At 44.1% G+C, this 21,072-nt stretch overlaps 3 protein-coding genes across 5 annotated transcripts; 2 read left to right on the top strand and 1 right to left on the bottom strand.

Moving 5' to 3' along the window:
• The first annotated feature begins 499 nt into the window (after nt 1-499).
• LOC118508588 (vacuolar protein sorting-associated protein 4B) lies at nt 500-4,176 on the top strand. 2 transcript variants are annotated; one of them, XM_036048496.1, is made up of 5 exons: nt 500-661; nt 865-1,108; nt 1,178-1,557; nt 1,647-2,357; nt 2,435-4,176. In XM_036048496.1, exons 2-5 carry the CDS (start codon nt 973-975, stop codon nt 2,534-2,536), a joined length of 1,329 nt encoding a protein of 442 aa, XP_035904389.1. In that variant the 5' UTR covers nt 500-661; nt 865-972; the 3' UTR covers nt 2,537-4,176. The 2 variants fall into 2 exon arrangements, with proteins under 2 accessions (XP_035904389.1, XP_035904388.1); XM_036048495.1 differs by having other exon boundaries at nt 501-661; nt 868-1,108.
• Nucleotides 4,177-7,492: 3,316 nt separating this feature from the next.
• On the bottom strand, nt 7,493-15,190 carry LOC118508612 (vesicle-associated membrane protein/synaptobrevin-binding protein). 2 transcript variants are annotated; one of them, XM_036048498.1, is made up of 5 exons: nt 14,205-15,190; nt 12,391-12,543; nt 12,035-12,313; nt 11,751-11,908; nt 7,493-9,744 (listed from the first exon to the last, which is right to left on the bottom strand). In XM_036048498.1, the coding sequence occupies exons 1-5, from the start codon at nt 14,260-14,262 to the stop codon at nt 9,496-9,498; spliced, it is 897 nt and encodes a 298-aa protein (XP_035904391.1). In that variant the 5' UTR covers nt 14,263-15,190; the 3' UTR covers nt 7,493-9,495. The 2 variants fall into 2 exon arrangements, with proteins under 2 accessions (XP_035904391.1, XP_035904390.1); XM_036048497.1 differs by having other exon boundaries at nt 12,020-12,313; nt 14,205-15,153.
• Nucleotides 15,191-16,940: 1,750 nt separating this feature from the next.
• Nucleotides 16,941-20,778, top strand: LOC118508577 (putative protein TPRXL). The gene is made up of 5 exons (XM_036048485.1): nt 16,941-17,208; nt 17,479-17,697; nt 17,770-17,827; nt 17,907-18,446; nt 18,524-20,778. The coding sequence occupies exons 1-5, from the start codon at nt 17,170-17,172 to the stop codon at nt 18,691-18,693; spliced, it is 1,026 nt and encodes a 341-aa protein (XP_035904378.1). The 5' UTR covers nt 16,941-17,169; the 3' UTR covers nt 18,694-20,778.
• Nucleotides 20,779-21,072: the final 294 nt, after the last annotated feature.

Here is a 21,072-nt window from a genome sequence, read left to right as displayed (position 1 = left end):
GCAGATTTTCTTTTGTGATTTGGACCGATTTGGTTCAAACATATTTAAAACAACCCAATAGGTTTACATATTTAATAAATCTCAAGTATAGTTGAAGCCAGCGGCACACGGCCTAGAGAGGTGGAACTTTAAAAGCTAATCGTAGGAAGAACCAATACACTGCGCTCGATCACGAATCGTAACCTTCTTCAGGCCCTTCGCAGTCATTTCATCAGCCTAGTTCCACTCCAAAGTCTGCCTCTCGGAAGCCCTATGAAATCAGAAAGTAAATATCGAAAAAAAATTATCTGCTTCTAAAATCATTAGGAAATCATTAAATTCTACTCCGAACAGCTACAAAAACATCCATCGTACGTAATTCGACATTTATCGACATCTTTTCTTACTCCACAGCTGCGGCACTGCACTTCCCATAAAAAACGGTCAAAACATCTGTTCAAATGATTTGAAGTATGCAACCCCACCGCATAAACACATCTGTCCTTCACTCACTCGCCTGCTCGTGCCAGTGCCGTACAAGAATTTCAACGCCTTTGTCAATTCCGCTGCCTCCGTCATATAGGCATTGTTTATTACTAGCTTAAAATTGCTTTCCAGTGCCTTCTGCAAACATTTATGGTCGGAAAATAGTGTTTAGTGGCGGATTTGTGGCGCAAATTAGGTTAGTCGGTTGGTGACTGCATCGGCCAAATGCACGGACCGCCGCGAACGGTCCCTGCTGCGTTCCCGCTGGCCGCATTAATCTGATTTAAATCAATGGGCATTAGTCATACGTGCCTCTCATTGATTTGTACGTCATGAATGAAAAAGCGTTCATTGGACGGTATACCGTACCGCCGAACCGTTGATCCTTTTTATTTCTAGCAGCATACGAAACAGCCGACAGACCACGATAGCGAAAGGAACATTGGCCGACCGACCCGCCGACCTTGTAACCGGAATTGGACGTAAACGTGAACCACTGGCTCAGCGATGGCGTCCGGTTCAACCTTGCAGAAGGCGATCGACATCGTGACGAAGGCAACGGAGGAGGATCGAAACAAAAATTACGAGGAAGCGCTGCGCCTCTACGAACACGGCGTAGAATACTTTCTGCATGCGATCAAGTGTGAGTGTAGCGCGGCCGCCGGTATGCAAACAAACGTACTTACTGTCCTATTACTACACACTCCCACAGATGAGGCGCAGGGCGATAAGGCGAAGGATTCGATCCGGGCCAAATGCTTTCAGTATCTGGATCGGGCCGAAAAGCTGAAGGCATACCTGAAGAAGGGCAAGAAGAAACCGGTAAAGGATGGGGAAAGTGGTGCCGCAAAGGACGACAAATCGAAAGGGAACGACAGTTCCGATTCCGACTCAGACGATCCGGAAAAGAAGAAGCTGCAGGCGAAGCTCGAGGGCTCGATCGTAATCGAAAAGCCGAGCGTCAAATGGTCCGATGTGGCGGGGTTGGAAGGTGCGAAGACGGCACTGAAGGAAGCCGTCATACTGCCGATCAAGTTTCCCCATCTGTTCACCGGCAAGCGAATGCCGTGGAAGGGTATTCTGCTGTTTGGGGTAAGTGGTACTGGACAGGCCGTTTCCCGATTCCTTGTGCTGAGGGGGGGCTCACAGAATTAATCGTTTTTGTTTTCGTTTCAATATAGCCACCCGGTACTGGCAAATCGTACTTAGCGAAGGCCGTCGCAACGGAAGCCAACAATTCGACCTTCTTCTCCGTGTCCAGCTCTGACCTCGTATCCAAGTGGCTCGGCGAGTCGGAAAAACTCGTGAAGAACCTGTTCGAGCTCGCCCGCGCCCACAAACCATCCATCATCTTCATCGACGAGGTCGACTCACTGTGTTCCGCCCGGTCGGATAATGAAAGTGAAAGTGCCCGCCGTATCAAGACGGAGTTTCTCGTGCAGATGCAGGGCGTGGGCAGTGACAATGACGGTGTGCTAGTGCTCGGCGCTACCAACACACCCTGGATATTGGATTCCGCCATCCGGCGCCGGTTCGAGAAGCGCATCTACATCCCGCTGCCGGACGAGCACGCGCGCCTGGTAATGTTTAAGATCCATCTCGGCAACACGGCCCACACACTGACCGAGGACAATCTGCGCGTGCTCGCGAGCAAAACGGACAAATTTTCCGGCTCGGACATTTCGATTGTGGTGCGCGATGCGCTGATGCAGCCGGTCCGGAAGGTACAGACGGCGACACACTTCAAGAAGGTGAGCGGCCCATCGCCGGTGGACAAGAAAACGATCTGTGACGATCTGCTGGTACCGTGCAGTCCGGGTGATGCTGGCGCGTTCGAGATGACATGGGTGGACGTACCGGGGGACAAGCTGTTCGAGCCACCGGTTACAATGGTAAGCCACACATGCTGCAACAGCTCGATGCGATTTTGCCAGGCACAGTGTTTCATCGCTTATATTTCGCATTTTAGAACGATATGCTGAAATCTCTGGCCAGTACGAAACCAACCGTCAACGAGGACGACATGAAAAAGTTGGACAAATTTACCGAGGACTTTGGACAGGAAGGTTAAAGCGTGGAAAAGGGAGCACGTGAGCCGGGGGTCGACAAAACGGGGTATTGAGTGGGAAGGAGACGAGCGGCGGGCAGCAAAAGTTAAACTCTACAACACGAAACGATGAAAAGTGAAAGAGTATGAGCAGGCGTATGTGTGTGTTCGTGCATGTGTGTGTGACTGTACAAGCGTAAAAAAGATAATCAGGACGCATATTAATATTTTTTTTTTAAATAACTATTTGCTTTAAACCATTCTCTGCTTAATTTTCGTGTGCAGTCGCTTACGACTCTCTTTACGACCCGGAATTGGATTCTGGTCCCGATTCCATTCATAAACCTGCAAGGTTAAATTGTGCTTGAGACGTTCCACTTCAATGCGTTTTGTTTGTAGTAGTGACCTATAAGGTCACGACCTGCCATAAGAAAAAAGATTGGCTTCCTAAACTGGCACCTTGCAAGTTGAAAGTCATTCGTAACCGGATAATCTCATACCTTGCTACATCGTGTTGGTGATTAGTGATGGGTCATAAGACTCTTTGCACGAATCGACTCGGAGTCGAGATCGTTCCTATAGGAATCGTGTATAAGCCGTCGGTGCAACGAGTTCAGGTCGACCCGTAGTTGCAGCAAAGTAAACGCGAGTTCCACCCGTAGGTTCGAGTTCATCGGTGACTGGAACGAGTCCGAGTCGACCTGATTTCGGGACTACCCCATGAATTAGACCCACAGTTCGACCAGAACTCCTTGGAACTCGAACGATTCCGGGTCGCTTACGGATGGCTCCCGATCCGGTAGGTTCGGGTAGACTTGCCCATCACTAGGTGATAGGAGTTTTATTGTCAAGTCCGTGGTTTCCACAATAGGAAGGAAACTGAAACGCGTTTGTTTAAACACACATGCATACACACACACACGCGCGCGCGCACATACTAATAGTGAGAGTCCCAATGTGTGATGATGATTATACGCGGTAAAAGCAAGTAAAAGTAAGCAAACAAAAACACAAAAAAAGCAAAGGCGAAACAAAAATGAATTACCTATATTATATAGATATATATACAATATATGAACAAAACCATATGACCTATGTACGATCATTTTCAACTCAATTGCCTTGCCGCGGTAGCAAATACTGGCGTGAAATAAATCTGTTACGTTTCTGTTAATGCCGATTACCAAACGCAAAAGAAACCGATCGAAAGGATAGCAAAAGCGACACACACACACACGTATGCATTGGTTTTTAATATAGGCTTTTTGTTTATTTTTTGTTATTTGCCCTTTTACATAATTCCTATTTTGCTTTCTATTTTGCCCTTTTCCTGTAAAGAACAGTGTAGTGGATTCCGGTTAAGTTTTAATTGTGGTAGATTAAGGATTGCCTCTATGTCCTGGATGTTGATGCTCGTGTTTTTTTTCCGATACCTGTTATATTTCAAATGTATCATCTCTAGTGCGTTTAACTTTTGCTCGCTTTTGTTCGTGCCTCTTGATCTATCCCTTAAGCTGGTGACAGAGCGTCCGAAACCATCCAGAAAAGCAGGACGAGGAGGACTCGGATAGCTGGGATACGCGTTAGGGTCTGGACTCCATGTGATGTGCAAATTGAGTCTGAATAGGTGAATGAGTTAAATGTTAACAATGGATTAAATGGATTTAAATCATCACAAAGAGTTATTTCAACTCACTGGCGATTTAATTCTCCGTGCCGGCTAACCATTCACTCACTTCGTTTTAACTCATTCGTGAGTAAAATAGCGCTTTGGCAAATTAAAATGGCAAAATTATTTCAGTTAGTACAATTTGTGTTTGAGATGAGAATAATGTAACGCAACAGCAAACTTACGAGTGAGTGAGTTAAAACTGTAGTGAGTGAGTGGAGAATTAAATCCTTCCTCGAGATTTAACGCTTAAAGTGTGAGTATAAGATTTTACTCACTAGTATAACTCATTCGCTCTGATTTAATTCACGTTACTGAGTGGTTATTCCCATCACGAGCCTAGACGCATCAAACTCCTGTCTGTGAAGTTCTTCCCGTGTGGGTGAGGATTTCTCGGAGACGGTATCAACGTTCTCCTCTGAAAACAGACCAACCAGTTCGGGTATAAGGATAAGCGAGACAATAATGCGTAGATACACAACTCCGTAACACTTCCCAATAGCTCACTCACTATTTTTTTTTTCTCTTCCCAATACACCCCACCACAACAGTGACCAATATGCATGCAAGTTACTGAAAAACGGAATAAACGAAAAGATATTATTTTGTTAGCAATTTATCTACCTAAGTAGTTAGACCGGAAACCAAATATTCCATAGTATTATAACCACAGGACACCAATCAGCCACTACATTCCGTTTCCGTTAAAGCACCAGCAATACTCACACATAGGAGGGATACGGGATACATGGGGAGGTACATACGGGTTTTGATATATGTTTTGCAGTCTACATTGTCGGGGTAACAGGAAATGAAGGATTAAGAATCGTAGAAGGCCCACTTTAGACTCGAATTCGAATTTGTGTTCTTTTTTTTTGTGTTTAGCACTAGTGTTTGTTTGCTTCGAGTGTTCCTCGACCAACAGCGTTACGTGAACCCGGATTGATCAGATTTAAATCGATTTGATTAGCGCAACAATAAATGCTTGCTTAATGATCCTTTTACACGGGTTTGGACTTTGTGGAGTGTTGGATCGCGGGGGGGGGGGGGGGGGGGGGGGTCGTCGTTATTGGGATGTCTTTCTTACCCAAATCTTATACTAAACCCTCAGTCACCTGTACAAGTAGCACTTGCTGCCTTACTTACTTATTCTGTACCAAGAATTCACAGTCTTCCTACGCCATTCCTGTCCCATCACCTACCACGCTTCATCTGCCGTCATGCAATCCATCCACAATATTTAGGCACACTCTAGCCCAGTTGCTAGAGGTCCAGTAACACATCGAATGTCAAATAATCCTCCTGAACTCATACATGAACTCTTTTCGTAGCTATGGGACTTTCCGTCAGTTTCCGATAGGGTCTATGCCTCAGAGGCGTTTGCGAGTATTAGGATTACATTCGATATTAGTGAAGCTAGTGTCAACTTTTTCAGTGATTGCCACTAACATCTGAAACGTGATCTGTAGCTCCGACTAGTTTCTCTCGCTCTCTCTTTCTCTCTCTCTCCCTCTCTCTCTCTCTCTTTCTCTTCTTCACGCATGAGATCAATCGTTCTTGCCGACTGTAGCCTTGCAAGTATATACTTATTCTTCAAGATTCTAATCAAAAGGTGAAGAGTACCTTTCAGGGTACCTCAAGAGTAGTCTCTCTCTCTCCCTAACGACCTCTTAGGCCATATCTGCTATATCTCGCTTACAAGACTAGCATGATACCACGTAGTTGGATAGTCAATCTTCACTACAGAAGAACGGTCTGGATGGGATTTGAAGCGCCGTATGAAGGACGGCACCGTTGTCGCTTCTACCACCGGGCCCTTACCTCAAGAGTAGTATGAGATTATTTTAACAAGGGTACCAGAACACCTCGTTTCGAGTCGGGGATGACAAGTTCAGAGCCATGACTTCATCTTTGGCACTACAACTTCGTAGAACACCAGAACATCTTCTTCATCTTTGGTACTACAACTTCGAGAGGGTTTTCAGCCGATCATTTCATTGACTTGATCCCGTACCCGTAGCTAGCTGCAAAGTACTTCCTACGGACTCTCCGGAAGGAATACGATATCTGATCTTGACGTCTTGAAACTGGTCTACATCTATATCAAGTTCTATGTGTGGTCTTGCCGTCTGGGTCGGTCTGTAGGCGACAACGGTGCCGGTCTTCATACGGCAGGACCGAGGTTCAAAACCCATCCGGACTGTTCCCCCTGTTGTGAGGTCTTGACTATCCAACTACATGGTATCATTAAGTCTAGTAAGTAATGACCTAAGAGGTCTTTAGAAGAAGAAGAAGAAGAAGACGTCTGCAAACAGTTCGGTTCACTTTAGATCAGAAGTAGGTTTCGGGTTAGGAGGTTTCAGGACCGTCTGTCGCTTCCCATTCATTTGGGGTCCATAACTGATAGTTGTTCCTTGCTGCGGGTAAAGCTTCTGATAGTCATCTCATCTAGGCTGCGGGTGACTATTCTCTACCGGAAAACGGAACAACTTGAACTGGACTCTATTGCACCACTGCACTACTACTTAAGCGAAATTGAATCAAGACTTATGTGCTAGCTGTTGATTGTATTTCATGCCAAGACTGACGATCCGTTTTTTTTACACACTATTAGCTACCGTAGCCGTTCGAGAACTACCCTGACTCACGTAAAGTGAGGACAGCCGCTAGCTAGAGTTGTGCAACTACCTGTACCGGGGGTCACCACCTGGAACTCTGGTCCCATCCATATGCGGTGTTCGCAGTTCTACGACTGCACGGTGCTAACGATCAGTGCTGCTTCCGTTCAGCAGACCTCATTATCATATACCAACACCAGAAACAGGCAGGCAGCCCAGAAATGGGAGATTCGAGGCCAGACGATGGTTTAGGTAATTTAACGTTTATTGATCAATAATGCAATTTATTTGGTAGTTAAAGTTTGTACATTACATCCGCATGCGAAACGAAGAAACCAAACAACAACAAAAAAATCGTTAGCTGGCCCGTAATTTGCCGCCGTCCTTTTTTTTTTTTGTTTGCTCTTCTTCCCGTTTCCTCCTCCGCGTACAAACGCGCGTACAATAGTTGGTGGAAAATAATTGTTTGAAAAAAAAAAAATAGACACGGTGTAACATTTACGCAAGCGAAGACTGGCAACGGATGAGGAGGAAAGGGGAGGGGGAGAGGGTGGGGGTCGATTAGTAACAAACAAAAAAGCTTAAACGCTATAGAAAAAAAAAAACAAAAATTGTCAACGTTTAATTTCGCAATCCGCTAGTGCCACTGCTGCTGCTTGATTGGTTTTTTGTTTAATTTTGCTCATTGTTTTGTTTTGTTTTTTTTTTTTGCATTTCTAGGATGCTTCAACACCTACGTTTATTTGCGTTTATATCATCATCATCAATCAATCAATCAATCATCGCCGTCATCCAGTGTTCTGTGTCACCGTGAAAAGCACACACATACACACACCCACCCCACCCCATGTACCTTGCTACCATTTTCCCTTTAGTAATGCGTGCGCCTGGTGGTTTTCGCTTTCCTCCAATTCTAACATCACCTCCCTAATCGAATCACACCTTTTCCCCTTATGTGTGTGTGTGTGTGTGTGTTTTGTTTTCTTCCTTTTTTATTTGCCAGGCAATAATGTTGCTTTTCCCTCTTTGTGGTTGTGATAGTCCATAGAGTGAATGTGTGTGTGTGTGTGTTTCTTCAATCTGATCCTTGTTTTGTCGGTCGGCCGTTTGCGTTCTTTATGCGGGAGTTGTTGAAGTTTAGTTTTTTTTTTTTGGACTCCTCGCTTATCCTCCCATGTGTTTTTTGTTTTGTTTTTCTTTTGTTTCTACACTTCGTTAATGTTAGGCATTTTGTTTTTTTTTTTAATATTATATAAGCTGCATTTAAGCTGGGTGTACCATGGTTGTTTGTTTTTTTTTTTTCGTTTGCTACCAAATTCCATAATTCCTTCCCAAAGACGAAATATATGAGTGTGTGTGTGACACTATGTTTGTATGTGTGTGTGTGTGTTTATGTTTTGTGTGTTGAATTTTTGTTTTGTTTGTTTTACGTTCATCTCTGCTATAGGTGCATGTTTGTTTGCTTTTCTTTCTCTTGTTTCTCTTATAGGTTCTTTCTGTTTTGCTTTTGCTGCTCTTCTTCTTCTCACTTCTCACATTGCTTTTTACCGTTCTCTGCTTTTCTTTTAAAGGTTCATTTGTTTGTTTCGTTACTTCTTTACTTTACCCTTGTTGCTTGCCTTTCTATGCATGAGTGTGTGTGTGTTTTTTTGCGTTATAATCTATACTTTTTGCCCCCTCCCCAGGAAGGAGTGTGTGTGTGTGTGTGGGGGGCTTGAGTGACGGTTCCCGTCTCCCCCCACACACATACGCACATTTACACAGTTATCGTTTTGCTTTCGCGGCAGTTTTAATCTGTTTTCTCTCTCACACACACACACACCTGCTGCGAATCCAGGTGTTTCCCGTATTTCCCATGTTCGATGTGGCTGTGCGCGCGTGTGTGTGTGGTAGTATTTTTTTGTTTTATTTATTCCTCCCCCCCCCCTCTTTTCGCACTTGATTCTACACTACATCCGATTAACATGATTTGTTAGTGTGTTCAAAGGGACATCGGACGGCTCTCGCACTCGGTCCGATGCACCTGTTTTTTTTGCCGTTAAGGATATTCATATTGGCGCAAAAGGGGTTGCTTTTTAGTAACGCTACGGTTTTTTTTTTTCCATGAAACAAGAAAAAACATAATAGAAAACAAACCAAACAATGAATCAACAGCGAAGCGGGAGTACACACACGCACACACACACAAACACACACCGATCCTTTCCCAATAAGTCCGGCCCTGTCCGGTCCCGGGTGTCTTTATGCTTGTCGTCCGGGTTATACAACATTTTGCGTTTACTGTATTATCTTTGTGTTTGCTTTTTCGCTTGGTTTTTTGTTTAGTTTACCTCTGCCTGTCTGTACATAATCATTTGCTGTTTGCATTTTAGTTGCATTATTTTTCTGTTTTCCCTCTCGCTCTCTCTCTCTTTCTCTCTCTCTCTAATTGTTTTGATGTAATGTGTGTATGTGTTTGTGTTTGTGTGTGTTTCAATGCATCGAAATGTGGCTACCGTTTTTGCCGGGCCGTGTTTTTGCCTGCCTAACGCACTACCTCCGTGTTGCTCGTGGGGCTGTTGCCTAGCTGTCCCTCATCCCAACACCACCACCGCCAACCCCACCACCGTTCCGTTCTGCTGCGGCGGTCTCATGACATACCGCGCGCCTTACCCGAGAACCGCTGTTACCCGCCCCGTACGTCGCTAAATTAAACTTTATTTGTTGCCGTCGCAGTAAAACATCTTGCCGAGCAGTATGCCGATCAGGCCCGCCACGACCGCAGCAACCACGCTGTAGATGAGCTCCATCGAGGATTGATTGCGTGCCAGCTGGTTCGGTGGCGAGTACGGATTTTGATAGTTAGCGGGCACCGACTGGATCGGGGGTGATTTGGTGGCGGCGGCCACCGACGATTCCTCCTTAGCCCGTCCGTCCACCTGCATGTGTAGTTGTAATATTTTTTCCTACAATTAAAGGGAACGAGGATTTAAATAGTTTGTATGACCGTTTGATTAAAAGCAAATAGTACAAGTTTGTTAGTGCTGGAAGTTGTTTTAAACGTTAATCCTGAACCTTCAGTGAACGCGTCTGGAGTAAAGAATAATCTAATGGTAACGTTTTACTAAAGAAGAAGAATGTTTCCAGCACACGTAATTCCCACGGGAAAGAAGGAAAGAAGCAACCACCGCCTTTGTTACATAAATGGTGCGGCGCACCTTTGTTCATCTATAGTTGATTTCGGGCTTGCACATGTTGTTACATGAGCTAATGGGGCTGTATGGAGGTGTGTGTGTGTGTATGTGCTTGATAAAAAAAAACATACACACACACACACGGCACAATATTGATTTGTTTTTCATGCTCATTCTAGCATAAGCTTAATTTCCAAGAAGTTGAAATGAATAATAAATAATGCTTTCCTGACAGTTTAGTACCATCTACCAGGAGCTTTTACCGTGATTGGTTTACATTGAAATTGCATTGCTGATATTTTCTAATTTCTCTAAAGATTTGCAAATCCAAATGTTGAGCAAAAAGCAATCTAATCGTCCATAGCTTTGTTAGGATGTTACGTGAGGTGTGACGCTGTTGCAACGAATCGACTTGTTTCCTATTTATAAATTATGATTCATCCCTTTAACACGTTAAGCAATCACACCAGCTTTCGGTGCTGGACACAACACGTCGCGGCATGTCAACTGCATGCTGTACAAGCATTCGTTCGAACATGTTGTTACTTAGAAATGGACCTATTTCTACGAATCAAATTATTTTTATCGTTTTTGATTCGTTCGTTGTGTTACGAATCAATTTAGAGCTGGAGAACAAAGGTTTGTTTTGCGCCGGATCTACGATTACCTAATACTGACTATATTCGCTGTCGGTCTCATAACGCATCCCTATCAAAACGGCATCGTCAGGTCGTTTGGCCCGACGGCCCCGAAAGCAACTGTCGGGCCCATGGGACAGGCAAGTTACTGCCCGTATGAAATGGGGATGACAATTTTCACCCTTCTTAATGATACCCACGTAGCTGGATGACTGACTATCATTACGGAGCAACGGTCCGGATGGGATTTGAATATCGGCCCAGCCGTATCAAGACCGTTTGGGAACATCCAACATAAATTCCCATTTCAACGACGGACCTTCCCATGACTGGCGGACAAATCGAAGCCATCATACCATCTCAACTTGGTACTACACCTCCTCTGTCCATGTGGATGGCGTAAAATAACTTTACGGAATGACGAGTCTAATTCATTGCACGATTCTGAGATCACCGTCATTGTAATGACTCCTCCATTGTACGTCTACACATACGGGTGAGTACTGGGACAATAAATGCGCTACACATGAGACATGGAATCTATGGTGGAGAAGTTTGCTTAGGCTGTAGTATAACCGGGAGGTGGGCCGGTGGTCGAGGCCATAACGGTATTCACACGGTAGGACTGGGGTTCAAATCCCATCCAATCCGCCCCCTGTACGGAGGGCTGAATAATTTATTTATTTATATTTCGAGTTAGACGGCTTGACGCCGTATTGACAGCTGCTGATTAATTTGCTATGGGTAAAATCAAGTCACAGAAAGCCAGAAATGGCAGGCAGAAACCTCTCGAGGTCATAGTGCCAATGAATAAGAAGAAGAAGTAGTATAACCGGTTCGCAGTCAACACCCTTGCACCCTTAACTCAACATATTGTTTTTATCGGTGATGACTTTTGACCCTAGATAGGCAAAGTTCTGAACGACTTCAAAGACACTACGACAACATCAGCAATGAAAGTAACGCATGTTGATACATGCCAAATCAGGAGGTTGAAGATAAACGGTCTACTGCGATCTAAATCATTTGAAAATCGTTGCGAAAAGAGCAAATCCAATCCCAGTTTTAATTCCTTTGCATGGATACGGTTATGCCAGCATAAAAAGGCGCAAACCATGGTTGCAATCGTTCCACACTTACCCGTAGGTGCAAATTTTCCTGCCGCAAAACGGTTTCGTTGTCCCGCAGTTTCTTCATCTCCTTCAACAGTGCCGCCTCGGACTTCTGCTCGTCCTCGTTGCTCATCGCGCTAAACTGTGTGCTTGCGAACTGTGCGCCACTATCGCTGCTTATCGCAGCTACGATTACAAAAAGGCAAAGCAAAAAAAAAGAGGGAAGAAAAAGAGAAAAACACACAACGATTTCAGTTAGCACACCGGGGAAAGGATAGGTCGCGCACTATGGCATACAGGACGATTGTTTACTGCTGGTTGCTGCTGCCGGTGCTGCTGCTGCTGATGCTGCTGCCGTTGTTGCTGCCGCTGTTGCTGCGCCGGTAGATAATTCGGCTGCCGGGGCCGGCTGGTTGCTGTCCAGCGGGCACTCGAACACGCATCTTAGCTTCGAGTCCATCAGCTTCTCCGGGTACTTCTTCCAGAGGTCCTCCAGGTTGATTTCCTCATCGTCCGGCTTCACCATCGATTGCACCATAAACTTGTGCTTGTTCTTCTCGTTGGAATCAAATATGAACGGTTGTAGGACGACTGCAAAAAGCAAAAAAGATGATAAAAACGTTCACCTCTCTCACGCTAGGGCAAAAGCGCAGAAGGGGACCACTTACTGGCTATCTCCTGTGATTCGCGGGGTTCCAATAAGCCACAGTTCGGTCGCACACAGTACTTCTTCGGGGCGGTTGTTTTGATTTTGAAGAATATATCATGGTCGGTTGGGTTGGTGAGCCGCATATACGACGCAACGGCAGTCCGGAACGGGCCTGGAGCGAGCAATTTTACATGCCGATTGGAGGGAAGGATAATGGAGTGTTGAAAAGAATATTAGCGACAACCACGACGACAGTAAAGGAAAGATTACAATGAGAAAGAATCACAAGTACAATGTAACAGTGGGTAGTGGTGGGTGTGTGTGTGGAAAGAGTTTTCCTGTGTTTCTTTACATTCCATACATTTCCTTTTTTTCGCTAACCTACTCGGATTGGTTCTTTCCCATTTCGGCTACTACAAATTTCAAGAGGTCTTCCTAGTCCTGGACCTTATTTTCAACCCGTACGAAGCTAGCTTACAAACCAGTCCAGATGTCCTTCTACTTTACACACGTGCCCCTGTGAGTGTGAGTGTGTGCGTGCGGGATTTTTGTGTTTTTCAAAAGTCCTTTTGCTTCGATTGATTGCTGGCCGGTGGTCATTTTGTCGCACTTCCGGTTGATTGTAGTAGGAGAATTTAGGATTAATGGGGTTCCTTTTTGGTGTGCTTCATTTAGCTCATCCCCATTACATCCTGCTGATTTTGATGGGCTGCATATCTTGATCGGTGTTGGTAGTCTCAGGATGACAGCAAAACCGCGCACGTACACACACACACACACACTCAAAGGCGCGCGCGTGTAACTATATAAACTTGATTGGAGCTCCGGTTTTAAGAAAAACAAAACGCAATTGGAAACTATCCTTTTGTCCAATTTCATTCTAGCAGCTGTTTTTTTTTCTCGAGCTTCGACCGGTATTAGTTGAGGGAGAATTAGCTAATTGCATTGCACGATAGCCAAGGGGCGCTTTATGTATATATATAAATATGCGCAACATAGTTCTAACCTCAACCGCCCGCTTTGGCGCCCACATGTACCACCCCCTCCCGCACGCACATTGTTCTAAGCACACCAATACACTGAGTGCCGCCGCGCATTTGTCAGTCGGATAGCTTAGGGATTGATACTCGATTTTTTTTTTTTGGGTGGCCACAGTGTGTGCACTACTGTGCGCGCCTGCCGATGTCGTCATGCATTAGACCAGTACAGGGGGTGAGGGTTTTGGGGTGCTTTGGAAGAGAGAAGGGTGGAGGGCAAAGATGCATTATGGCCGACATCCAGAAGCTAAAGGTGCTTCGTCACGATGGGTGGATTGACGCGGAAGACGAGCGCGGCCGAATGGTGCGGCAAACGATTTGGGGAGAGACAAATGGAAAGGAAAGGCGCTTATCACCGCACCCTATCCGTGTGGAAAGTAGGCTAGAAAAAGCACACATACACATACACATACACATACACACCACAACCACACTTTTCAATCGTCACGAAACCTGGGATGATGATGATGGGTTTTGCTCTTTCGGGGCAAGGATTTAAATAGCGAAACCACCACCACCACCTCCACCTGTGCGCTCCTGTGTGCTGACCACGCAATCGGTGCCTATCTCTTCCCGTCATCCCCCCCTCATTCCAACCATCCCCAACGAGATGCTCCCCGTTCGCTCGCTCGCACCATGAACGACGAATCAGTCCGGGGACGGACGAATGGTAGGGTAGGGTCAGAGAGGAGGGCATGGAGGGGAGGGGGCTAGTGGTAGCAAAAGGGTTGCCAGGCGGGACACAACTTTCCGCTGTCCGACGGTCGCGCGGAACCAGCGTATCTTAGTATCTTACCCATAAATTTGAGCTCGTTCGCCGGATCAATATTTAATAACTGGGCAGGCTTCGCCATATTTGAACCAGGTTTGCAAAAGGCCACACACTACACACGGCGACGCGCTCGTACGCACGCAGTAAATGTTCGATTTTTTCTTCTGCTTCTGCCTCCTGGTCGTTCGCACTCGTTCTATCACCGGACGGTGCTCGTTCTCCTTGTCTTTTTCTTTCCCGCTTGCTTCAAGCAGCAGCAGTGTATCGCCTTCTCGCTCGCTCGCTCGCTCACACACGGCTTATTGCGTGGATCGTCCTTACAATGGGGGGGGGGGGGGGGGACTGCTGGTAAGTTTTTATAAATTGCGTATGAATGTGGATTTTTTCTGCCTTTCAGCTACCACTCGGGGATCCGTTTTTCTCCCCACAAATATTGGTTGGTTGGTTCCAACCCTCCGGAAAACCCTTGCGGGCAAACAGTGTGCGGTTGCGTGGCTGCGTGTGCCGGAATTGTCGTGTGGCGGTCTGAGAGGCCGCGTTGCTGCTGCTGCGTTATTCCTCGGCTCGCCTGTGCTTTCGCGTTGATTCTCCGTCCGAGGTCACAACACGCACAACCACGGTTTCGGCACACGGTGCGGCTTCCTGCGGTTTTTGGCTAGAGCTACCACCGACCGAAAAGCGAGACGCGTTGTCTTTTCTTTTGTCTCCCCGAACACCTTCTTTTCTACCGTAATGCACCGATAACACCGTTTACGTACGAAATGCACATACACACACACACAATCACAAACACGGACGCGCGCGCGCGTGCACTGCACCAGGACCAAAACCGACGGGAAACGGGAAAATTGGAAACGCTTTTGCTCTGCGGCTCAGGAAAAAAAGGCTTTGCCCCGGGATGATGTGAAATGTCGGCGAACCTTTTTTATCGACAGGCTGGCGTTGACGGTTATACGGCACTGCAAAAACGTAGCGACACTAGCGCCACCTGGTTTGCCATAAAAATGTGTCAACCGTCATCTTTGGTTGCGTCAAGGTGTATAGAGCGGAAGGTGCGCTGAGATGACGTTTGTGTGGTAGGTTACCGGGAACGGCCAACAGATGGTGCCGGTGTTCCTGGAGCTTAGTGCGATACTAAGAGCAGCATATATTTTGCTTATGGTTTTATATTCAATTTGCGTAAGATTTTGTATCGCAGCAGGTGTGATTTTGAAAAGAAAGTCTCACTCACCCTCAGCACGAACTTCGTTCCCCGTGACACGAAGTCAAATCACGCCTGCTTCGATTCAAAACTCCGTGTAGCATGATGATGGAATTGATTTGGCCATTAGTTTTTAATCGATACAGTCGTGGTTTTTAAGGGAAGGTGTGTTTCTATTGAGTTTTTAAGTCCATGCTTAGGGTGTTGAAGAACTCACAAATAATTAAATAATTGTAAATAAAACACCATCCCCGAAATCAACATGCATTGAATTGTATTGCAAGTGAAGTAAACATATTTGTTTTGTGATCGCAATTTTTTGTTTTTGAGCACAGCCTACTGTGATTAATATATTTGTATACATTCATCTGTTCATCAAATCTGATGTTAAATGGCCTACTTCGATCCACGTCGTTAAAAATTCATCTAAAATAGTTGGTTTAAAACATGCTGAGAGAGACATCTTTTTTTCTAATTTGTAGATTAAAAAATGGAGAACTTAATTTTAGAAGCAATTAACCTTAAAACAACAGTTCTGAAAGGATTGCATGAGTCTAGTAGATTAAAAACACGGCTTCTGTAGAGGAAAAACACATACACCTTCACGGCCTACTGTGATTAATATTTTTGTATACGTTCATCGAAGTCTGAATCATCGTAGTTGGTTTAAAACATGGCCTATTGAGAGAGAAGTCTTTGTGCAACTATCAAAGTAGAGCAAACCAAATCGGAATGTTTAAAAACACCTCCTACTACGATCGAAAATGTTCATACTCCTTCACTGCGTATGTTGTCCTGTATCTTTGTTCAAAATTTAACCAAAGATTGTGACGGCCTACTGTGATCAAAATCTTTGTACAATTTTTATTCAAACCAAATAAAAAAAAAGGAGTCTGGTGGAATTAAAAAAAAACAGGCTACTGCGATCAAAGCTTTGAAATACATTAATTCAATTAAGATGGCCTAAAAACAGCCTACTGCGACTTTTAATTTTATTGTAATGTTTTATTAATTTTTTTATTGTAATTTTATTGTATTTTTTACCAATTTTAGCACACTTGAGAACATTGATTTTAATTCGTGTGTTTCTACGTCTTCCGTTCTTCCGAATTAGGTTTTTTATAACATGAAATTATTTTTTATGAACTTGCGTAATGTGTTAAAAAATGATTTTATTTTTTATTATTAACCCTCTTCTAAGCAACCGTCTCCACGGGTAACCAAGTTGATTCCCGCACCGCTTTTTTCACGCAATAAAGAATTCCATGGACTTGAAACTTGGGAGCAAGAAAAATATTATGCGTGAGTAAAGAGGGATTACGGAGACATCTCTCTGCAAATGGTTTTTTTTTATTCATAAAGAACGGCCTGGCCGTATTGCTCTCTGCAAATTGTTCATCGTTTCAGAATTAGTTTTTAAAGTTAGTTTTTCTCTGGCTGCCTTTGACACACTGTGCAAAATCAGCGGTCACACCCTGTCCCCATCAACCTTGAACCAAATTTATCTCAATCGTGCGGGCCATAAACAGTTGCCATAAAGTAAAATGTTCTGTCTGTCAATTGCGTTGCGCGACAGAGCAGGACAGAGCGTGTTCTGTTTTGTTTTCGTTTTTCAAACAAATCTTCCCCCACTAGCAGCAGCAGCAACAACAAAATTAGCCTTAAGAAAAGACCTGAACCATACACAAAACGTACGTACTAGGGGCCTAAGGCTACGCTATTTTGGTGCAAAGGATTCGTTGGTGTGCCATGGTTTAGAGAAGATTTCCACCGCCCCAGTGTGTCCGGATGTGCTGCGCGCCAATGTCCGACTATTGTACGAAAATGGTAAGTAACGATAGCGGACGGTTTCCACAGCAATATGTTTTCGAGGGGGGTTTTTGCGTTGCTGCGTATTGCGTTTGTGTTATGCTTAGGTAAACGGGCTTACACGGGGTTCCGGGATGTTAGATGTTGGTGGGTGTAAAACGCAACAGAATTGCAATTTAACCTTACGATTATGAAGGACCGCCAACAGGCAACACATAATTAATAATTGGTGTCCAAATTGTTGGCACTCGAGAGTCACTAATTAATTGCCGCTCCTGCTTTCGGTAGGCTCTACTGGACGATACTAACGGCAACACGGTCAACATAAACAACCAACCGAGCGGGGAAGCGGGACCGGGGGACGGCGGCGGTGGTGGGATGGCACCAGCAACCGGCGATTCGGTCACAATGCTCCACTCACCCTCAAACGACGATCTGAGCCAAAGTTTGTCCGAGTACACGGACGCCGATGAAAGCATATCAGCCCCAACCGAGCTGCTGGCAGAGGTAAGCGAACAGAGGCCCCGATTTCCCATTTTAGCGGGCCACCATTCTTAAAACTTTTTTCTCGTTTTACAGTTTTTGTCAGCTATTATGATTCGTGACTATGTGAATGCGCTCAAGTACTGCAAGCAGAGTAAGTTTACCCGTCGTTTTCTTTTGTTTCTCACTCTAAGCTAGTTATTAAACTAATTAAACATTTCCCTCACTTGCAGTACTCCAGTACGAACCGAACAACACTACTGCGCGCGACTTTTATCCACACATTCTATCGAAAATAAGCGAAATGCAGAATAATGAGCTATCGGGCGAAAGCGATGAAAACTACAACTTTAACTGTAGCTCCCCGCTAGCGTCGTCCGCCTCGTCACCCTCGTCCTGTTCCGTCTCGTCATCGCCCGGTTCGTCCCGCTCGTCCCGTTCCGGTTCCTCCTCGTCCTCCTCGTCCGGGTGTGACAATATCGATGAGGTGATTATGGTGTGCAGTAGCGATAGTGACGAATCGTCCGAAGCATGCTGCTCGCTACCGGACTCGGTTGGCGATGAGGCGAAGGGTGAGCCAAGGTCAGAGCCCGTAGGTGAGCGGCAGGTGGTAACGGCGGTCGGTGCGATTCCTGCCACGGGTGGATCCCGTTCGCTCAGTGACGCCAACACTTCCCAGTCGTACTCGAGCCTGTTGCTGGAGGATGAGGAAAAGGATCTTACCCTATCGGACATTTCGAACCTGAACATCGAGGAGGATGAAACATCGAACGGTAGGAGAACTAGTGGGATTTTTTTTGATTTTTTGACTTGCTAAACACTAATTTGTTCCGTAATTATTTTTTTCTAGATTGTGGCGGCTCGCTGGAAAACAGTTACACTCCGCTCGATGTAAGTGCACCGCCGGTGGTGAAGCCGCCCGTCCCTACGACGAATCTCGCATCTGCCACGGTGTTTGCGTCGCGTATTGTGGCCATGCTGCGAGCTAAGGTAATACCGTCCAAGGCGGCAGGAGATTAAAGCAGAGACACAGATCATCCCGGTATCGCATTTTAGTTTATAACGGATCTCACTACCTGGTTTGGTATGCCTACATCGTTTCGTGTGCTATCTAGTAAGTACAACACTAACGCTAAATATGATTCTCGTACAAAAACATCAAGAAAAGAAAAAAACTCTGATACACTGACTATATATATGTATGGATATGCGGCACCTAGGAATAGTTTATTAGATTTTTAGTATTTATTTGGCCTTATATACGAGTTTTAGCGCTTTTAGGAGATCTGTTTTTGAAGTAGAAAAAAATTAAAATTTAAGATGCGTTTCCGCTTCCTACATTCCCCGTCCAATCAGCGTGTTTCCTTCGTGTGTGTGTGCGCGCATGCTAGCATTACGTTAACTTTCGCCAGCAACTTGTACTATGGTGATGTGCAGTGATGGGTCAGAATGAGTGAATGAATTAATTCTTAGCAATGACTGAGATGATTTAAATCATCACTAAGAGTAATTTCAACTCACTTATGATTTAACTCTCCCTGCCAAAAAATCACTCACTCACTTCGTTTAAACTCGCCCATGAGTCAAATAACACATTGGTGATTTAACTCTCCGTGCCGAATAACCACTCACGACTAAAGTCTGAATAAAGACCCTACCACTCACGGGCACTCACTTTTCGCTACTAAATTACCCAAAGGTAATTTGTTTACAATTAACATTTTACAATTTTAAGCGACATTTTACAATTCTTATTAATAAATTTATTTATTAATAATATTATTATTATTATAATAATTATTATTATTTATTATTACACTAATTTTACACATTTTAGCAAAACCTATAACTTAACTGTAGGTATCTCTATTGCGAAAAGTGAGTTCCCGTGAGTGGCGGTCTTTATCCCTGCACTCTCATTACGTTTTTACTCACTCACTTCGTTTTAGCTCACTCAATATGTTTTAACTCACTGAGTACGTTTTAACTCACTCGTGGGTTTAACATCGCTTTACTTTTTTTTTATTTCAAACACAAATTGTTTTGCACAACACGGCGGCTAATAAATAAATAAATAAAACAAATTGGTTTGACCGAAATCATCTCTCACGAGTGAGTAAAACAAAGTGAATGAGATAAAATATAGTGAGTGAGTTAAAGTATAATGAGTGAGTTAAAACGTAGTGAGTGAGTTTAAACACGTGACGAGTCGGCACCGAGAGTTAAATCACCAATGAGTTATTTAACTCACGAGAGAATTAAAACACAGTGAGTAAGTGTTTAGTCGGTACGGAACTCTTAAAGAATGATTATAAGATTTAACTCACTCACTCTGATGTAATTTACGTTAACTGAGTGGTTATATCCATCACTATTGTACTGAGTGTAGATTGGTGTGCTATTTCGCATTTTGCTCTTTCTTTCACTACTCTTATACATGCAGAATTGTATACCTTATATGCAGTCTTTTAATTATTTTATGAAAAACTTGTGAGAAAGAGAAAACAGCGTGTAAAATCAACGAGTGTAAACCTTGAATATTTGACGAATTCCTGTTGCGATCAAGCAAATCAACGAGAATATTGAATGGGAACAAGTAGATCGACCTTAGGCTACATTAGGTACGAACGGCTGACAAACCGAACAAATGAATACCTTTGCATACCTAGTAAACAATACAACCCGTAATCCGTAACAATCGTTTTTTCGTTACATCCTCTATTAAACACGGTCACGACACACACCTGCGTACCAGATCTCTTAAAGACTTAGACGTACCTTACCCGGTACAGGTGTATCCTTCATTCGGGAATGAGCAGAAAAACAGCAGCGCAAGGTGGTATAGTAGTAAACATTATAATCTTTGAACCTGCGAAAAAGAATTACGGTATCTACATGGCAAACGATACAAAAATACAGAAAGGAAACATATTTTATAGTAGTTATATAAGGAGTATGTACTTGTTTTTTTTTTTGCAGAACAGAACAGCCAGAGAACAAACAAAGGGTACTAACCATACATATTTGTGCACTAGTCATCGTTGTATAATTGTGTGAAAAATGAATCGGGAAAAAACAAATAAAATCCAACAATAATTTCTGTGACGAGGCGAGTGAATTCTTTCTATTCAGACCTTAGCCGCATCTATTCAGACTTTAGCCAAACAAAAAAACGGCTAAAGTCTGAATAGATGCCCCCCCCCTTCCACTCACGGTACTCACTTTTCGCTACTGAGTTACCTAAAAGGATATATTTTTCAGACTTATTACTGTAAGTATTTGTTTATTTATTATTTATTTATTATTTTTAATAATCATAAATCATTATTACAACGATTTTTAACACTTTAGCTTAACTTTTACCTGAATTTAAGGTAACTCAGTAGCAAAAAGTGAGTG

Source organism: Anopheles stephensi, chromosome X (genome assembly GCF_013141755.1).
Source record: "Anopheles stephensi strain Indian chromosome X, UCI_ANSTEP_V1.0, whole genome shotgun sequence".
Classification (NCBI taxonomy): Eukaryota; Metazoa; Arthropoda; class Insecta; order Diptera; family Culicidae; genus Anopheles; species Anopheles stephensi.
The sequence above is the reverse complement of the archived record's forward strand: the minus strand, read 5'-3'. Positions and strand labels throughout refer to the sequence as shown.

Bases quoted from the DNA above. Each gene is read 5' to 3' on its own strand.
- LOC118508612 (XM_036048497.1), bottom strand. From the start codon at position 14,262: ATGGCGAAGCCTGCCCAGTTATTAAATATTGATCCGGCGAACGAGCTC. The intron at 12,544-14,204 runs GTAAGATACTAA...TGCTCGCTCCAG, and splicing joins GAACGAGCTCAAATTTATGG to GCCCGTTCCGGACTGCCGTT. The intron at 9,745-11,750 runs GTAAGTGTGGAA...CTTTAATTGTAG, and splicing joins AGGAAAATTTGCACCTACGG to GAAAAAATATTACAACTACA.
- LOC118508588 (XM_036048496.1), top strand. From the start codon at position 973: ATGGCGTCCGGTTCAACCTTGCAGAAGGCGATCGACATCGTGACGAAG. The intron at 1,109-1,177 runs GTGAGTGTAGCG...ACACTCCCACAG, and splicing joins CTTTCTGCATGCGATCAAGT to ATGAGGCGCAGGGCGATAAG. The intron at 1,558-1,646 runs GTAAGTGGTACT...GTTTCAATATAG, and splicing joins AGGGTATTCTGCTGTTTGGG to CCACCCGGTACTGGCAAATC.
- LOC118508577 (XM_036048485.1), top strand. From the start codon at position 17,170: ATGTGCTGCGCGCCAATGTCCGACTATTGTACGAAAATG. The intron at 17,209-17,478 runs GTAAGTAACGAT...TGCTTTCGGTAG, and splicing joins CCGACTATTGTACGAAAATG to GCTCTACTGGACGATACTAA. The intron at 17,828-17,906 runs GTAAGTTTACCC...CCTCACTTGCAG, and splicing joins GCTCAAGTACTGCAAGCAGA to TACTCCAGTACGAACCGAAC.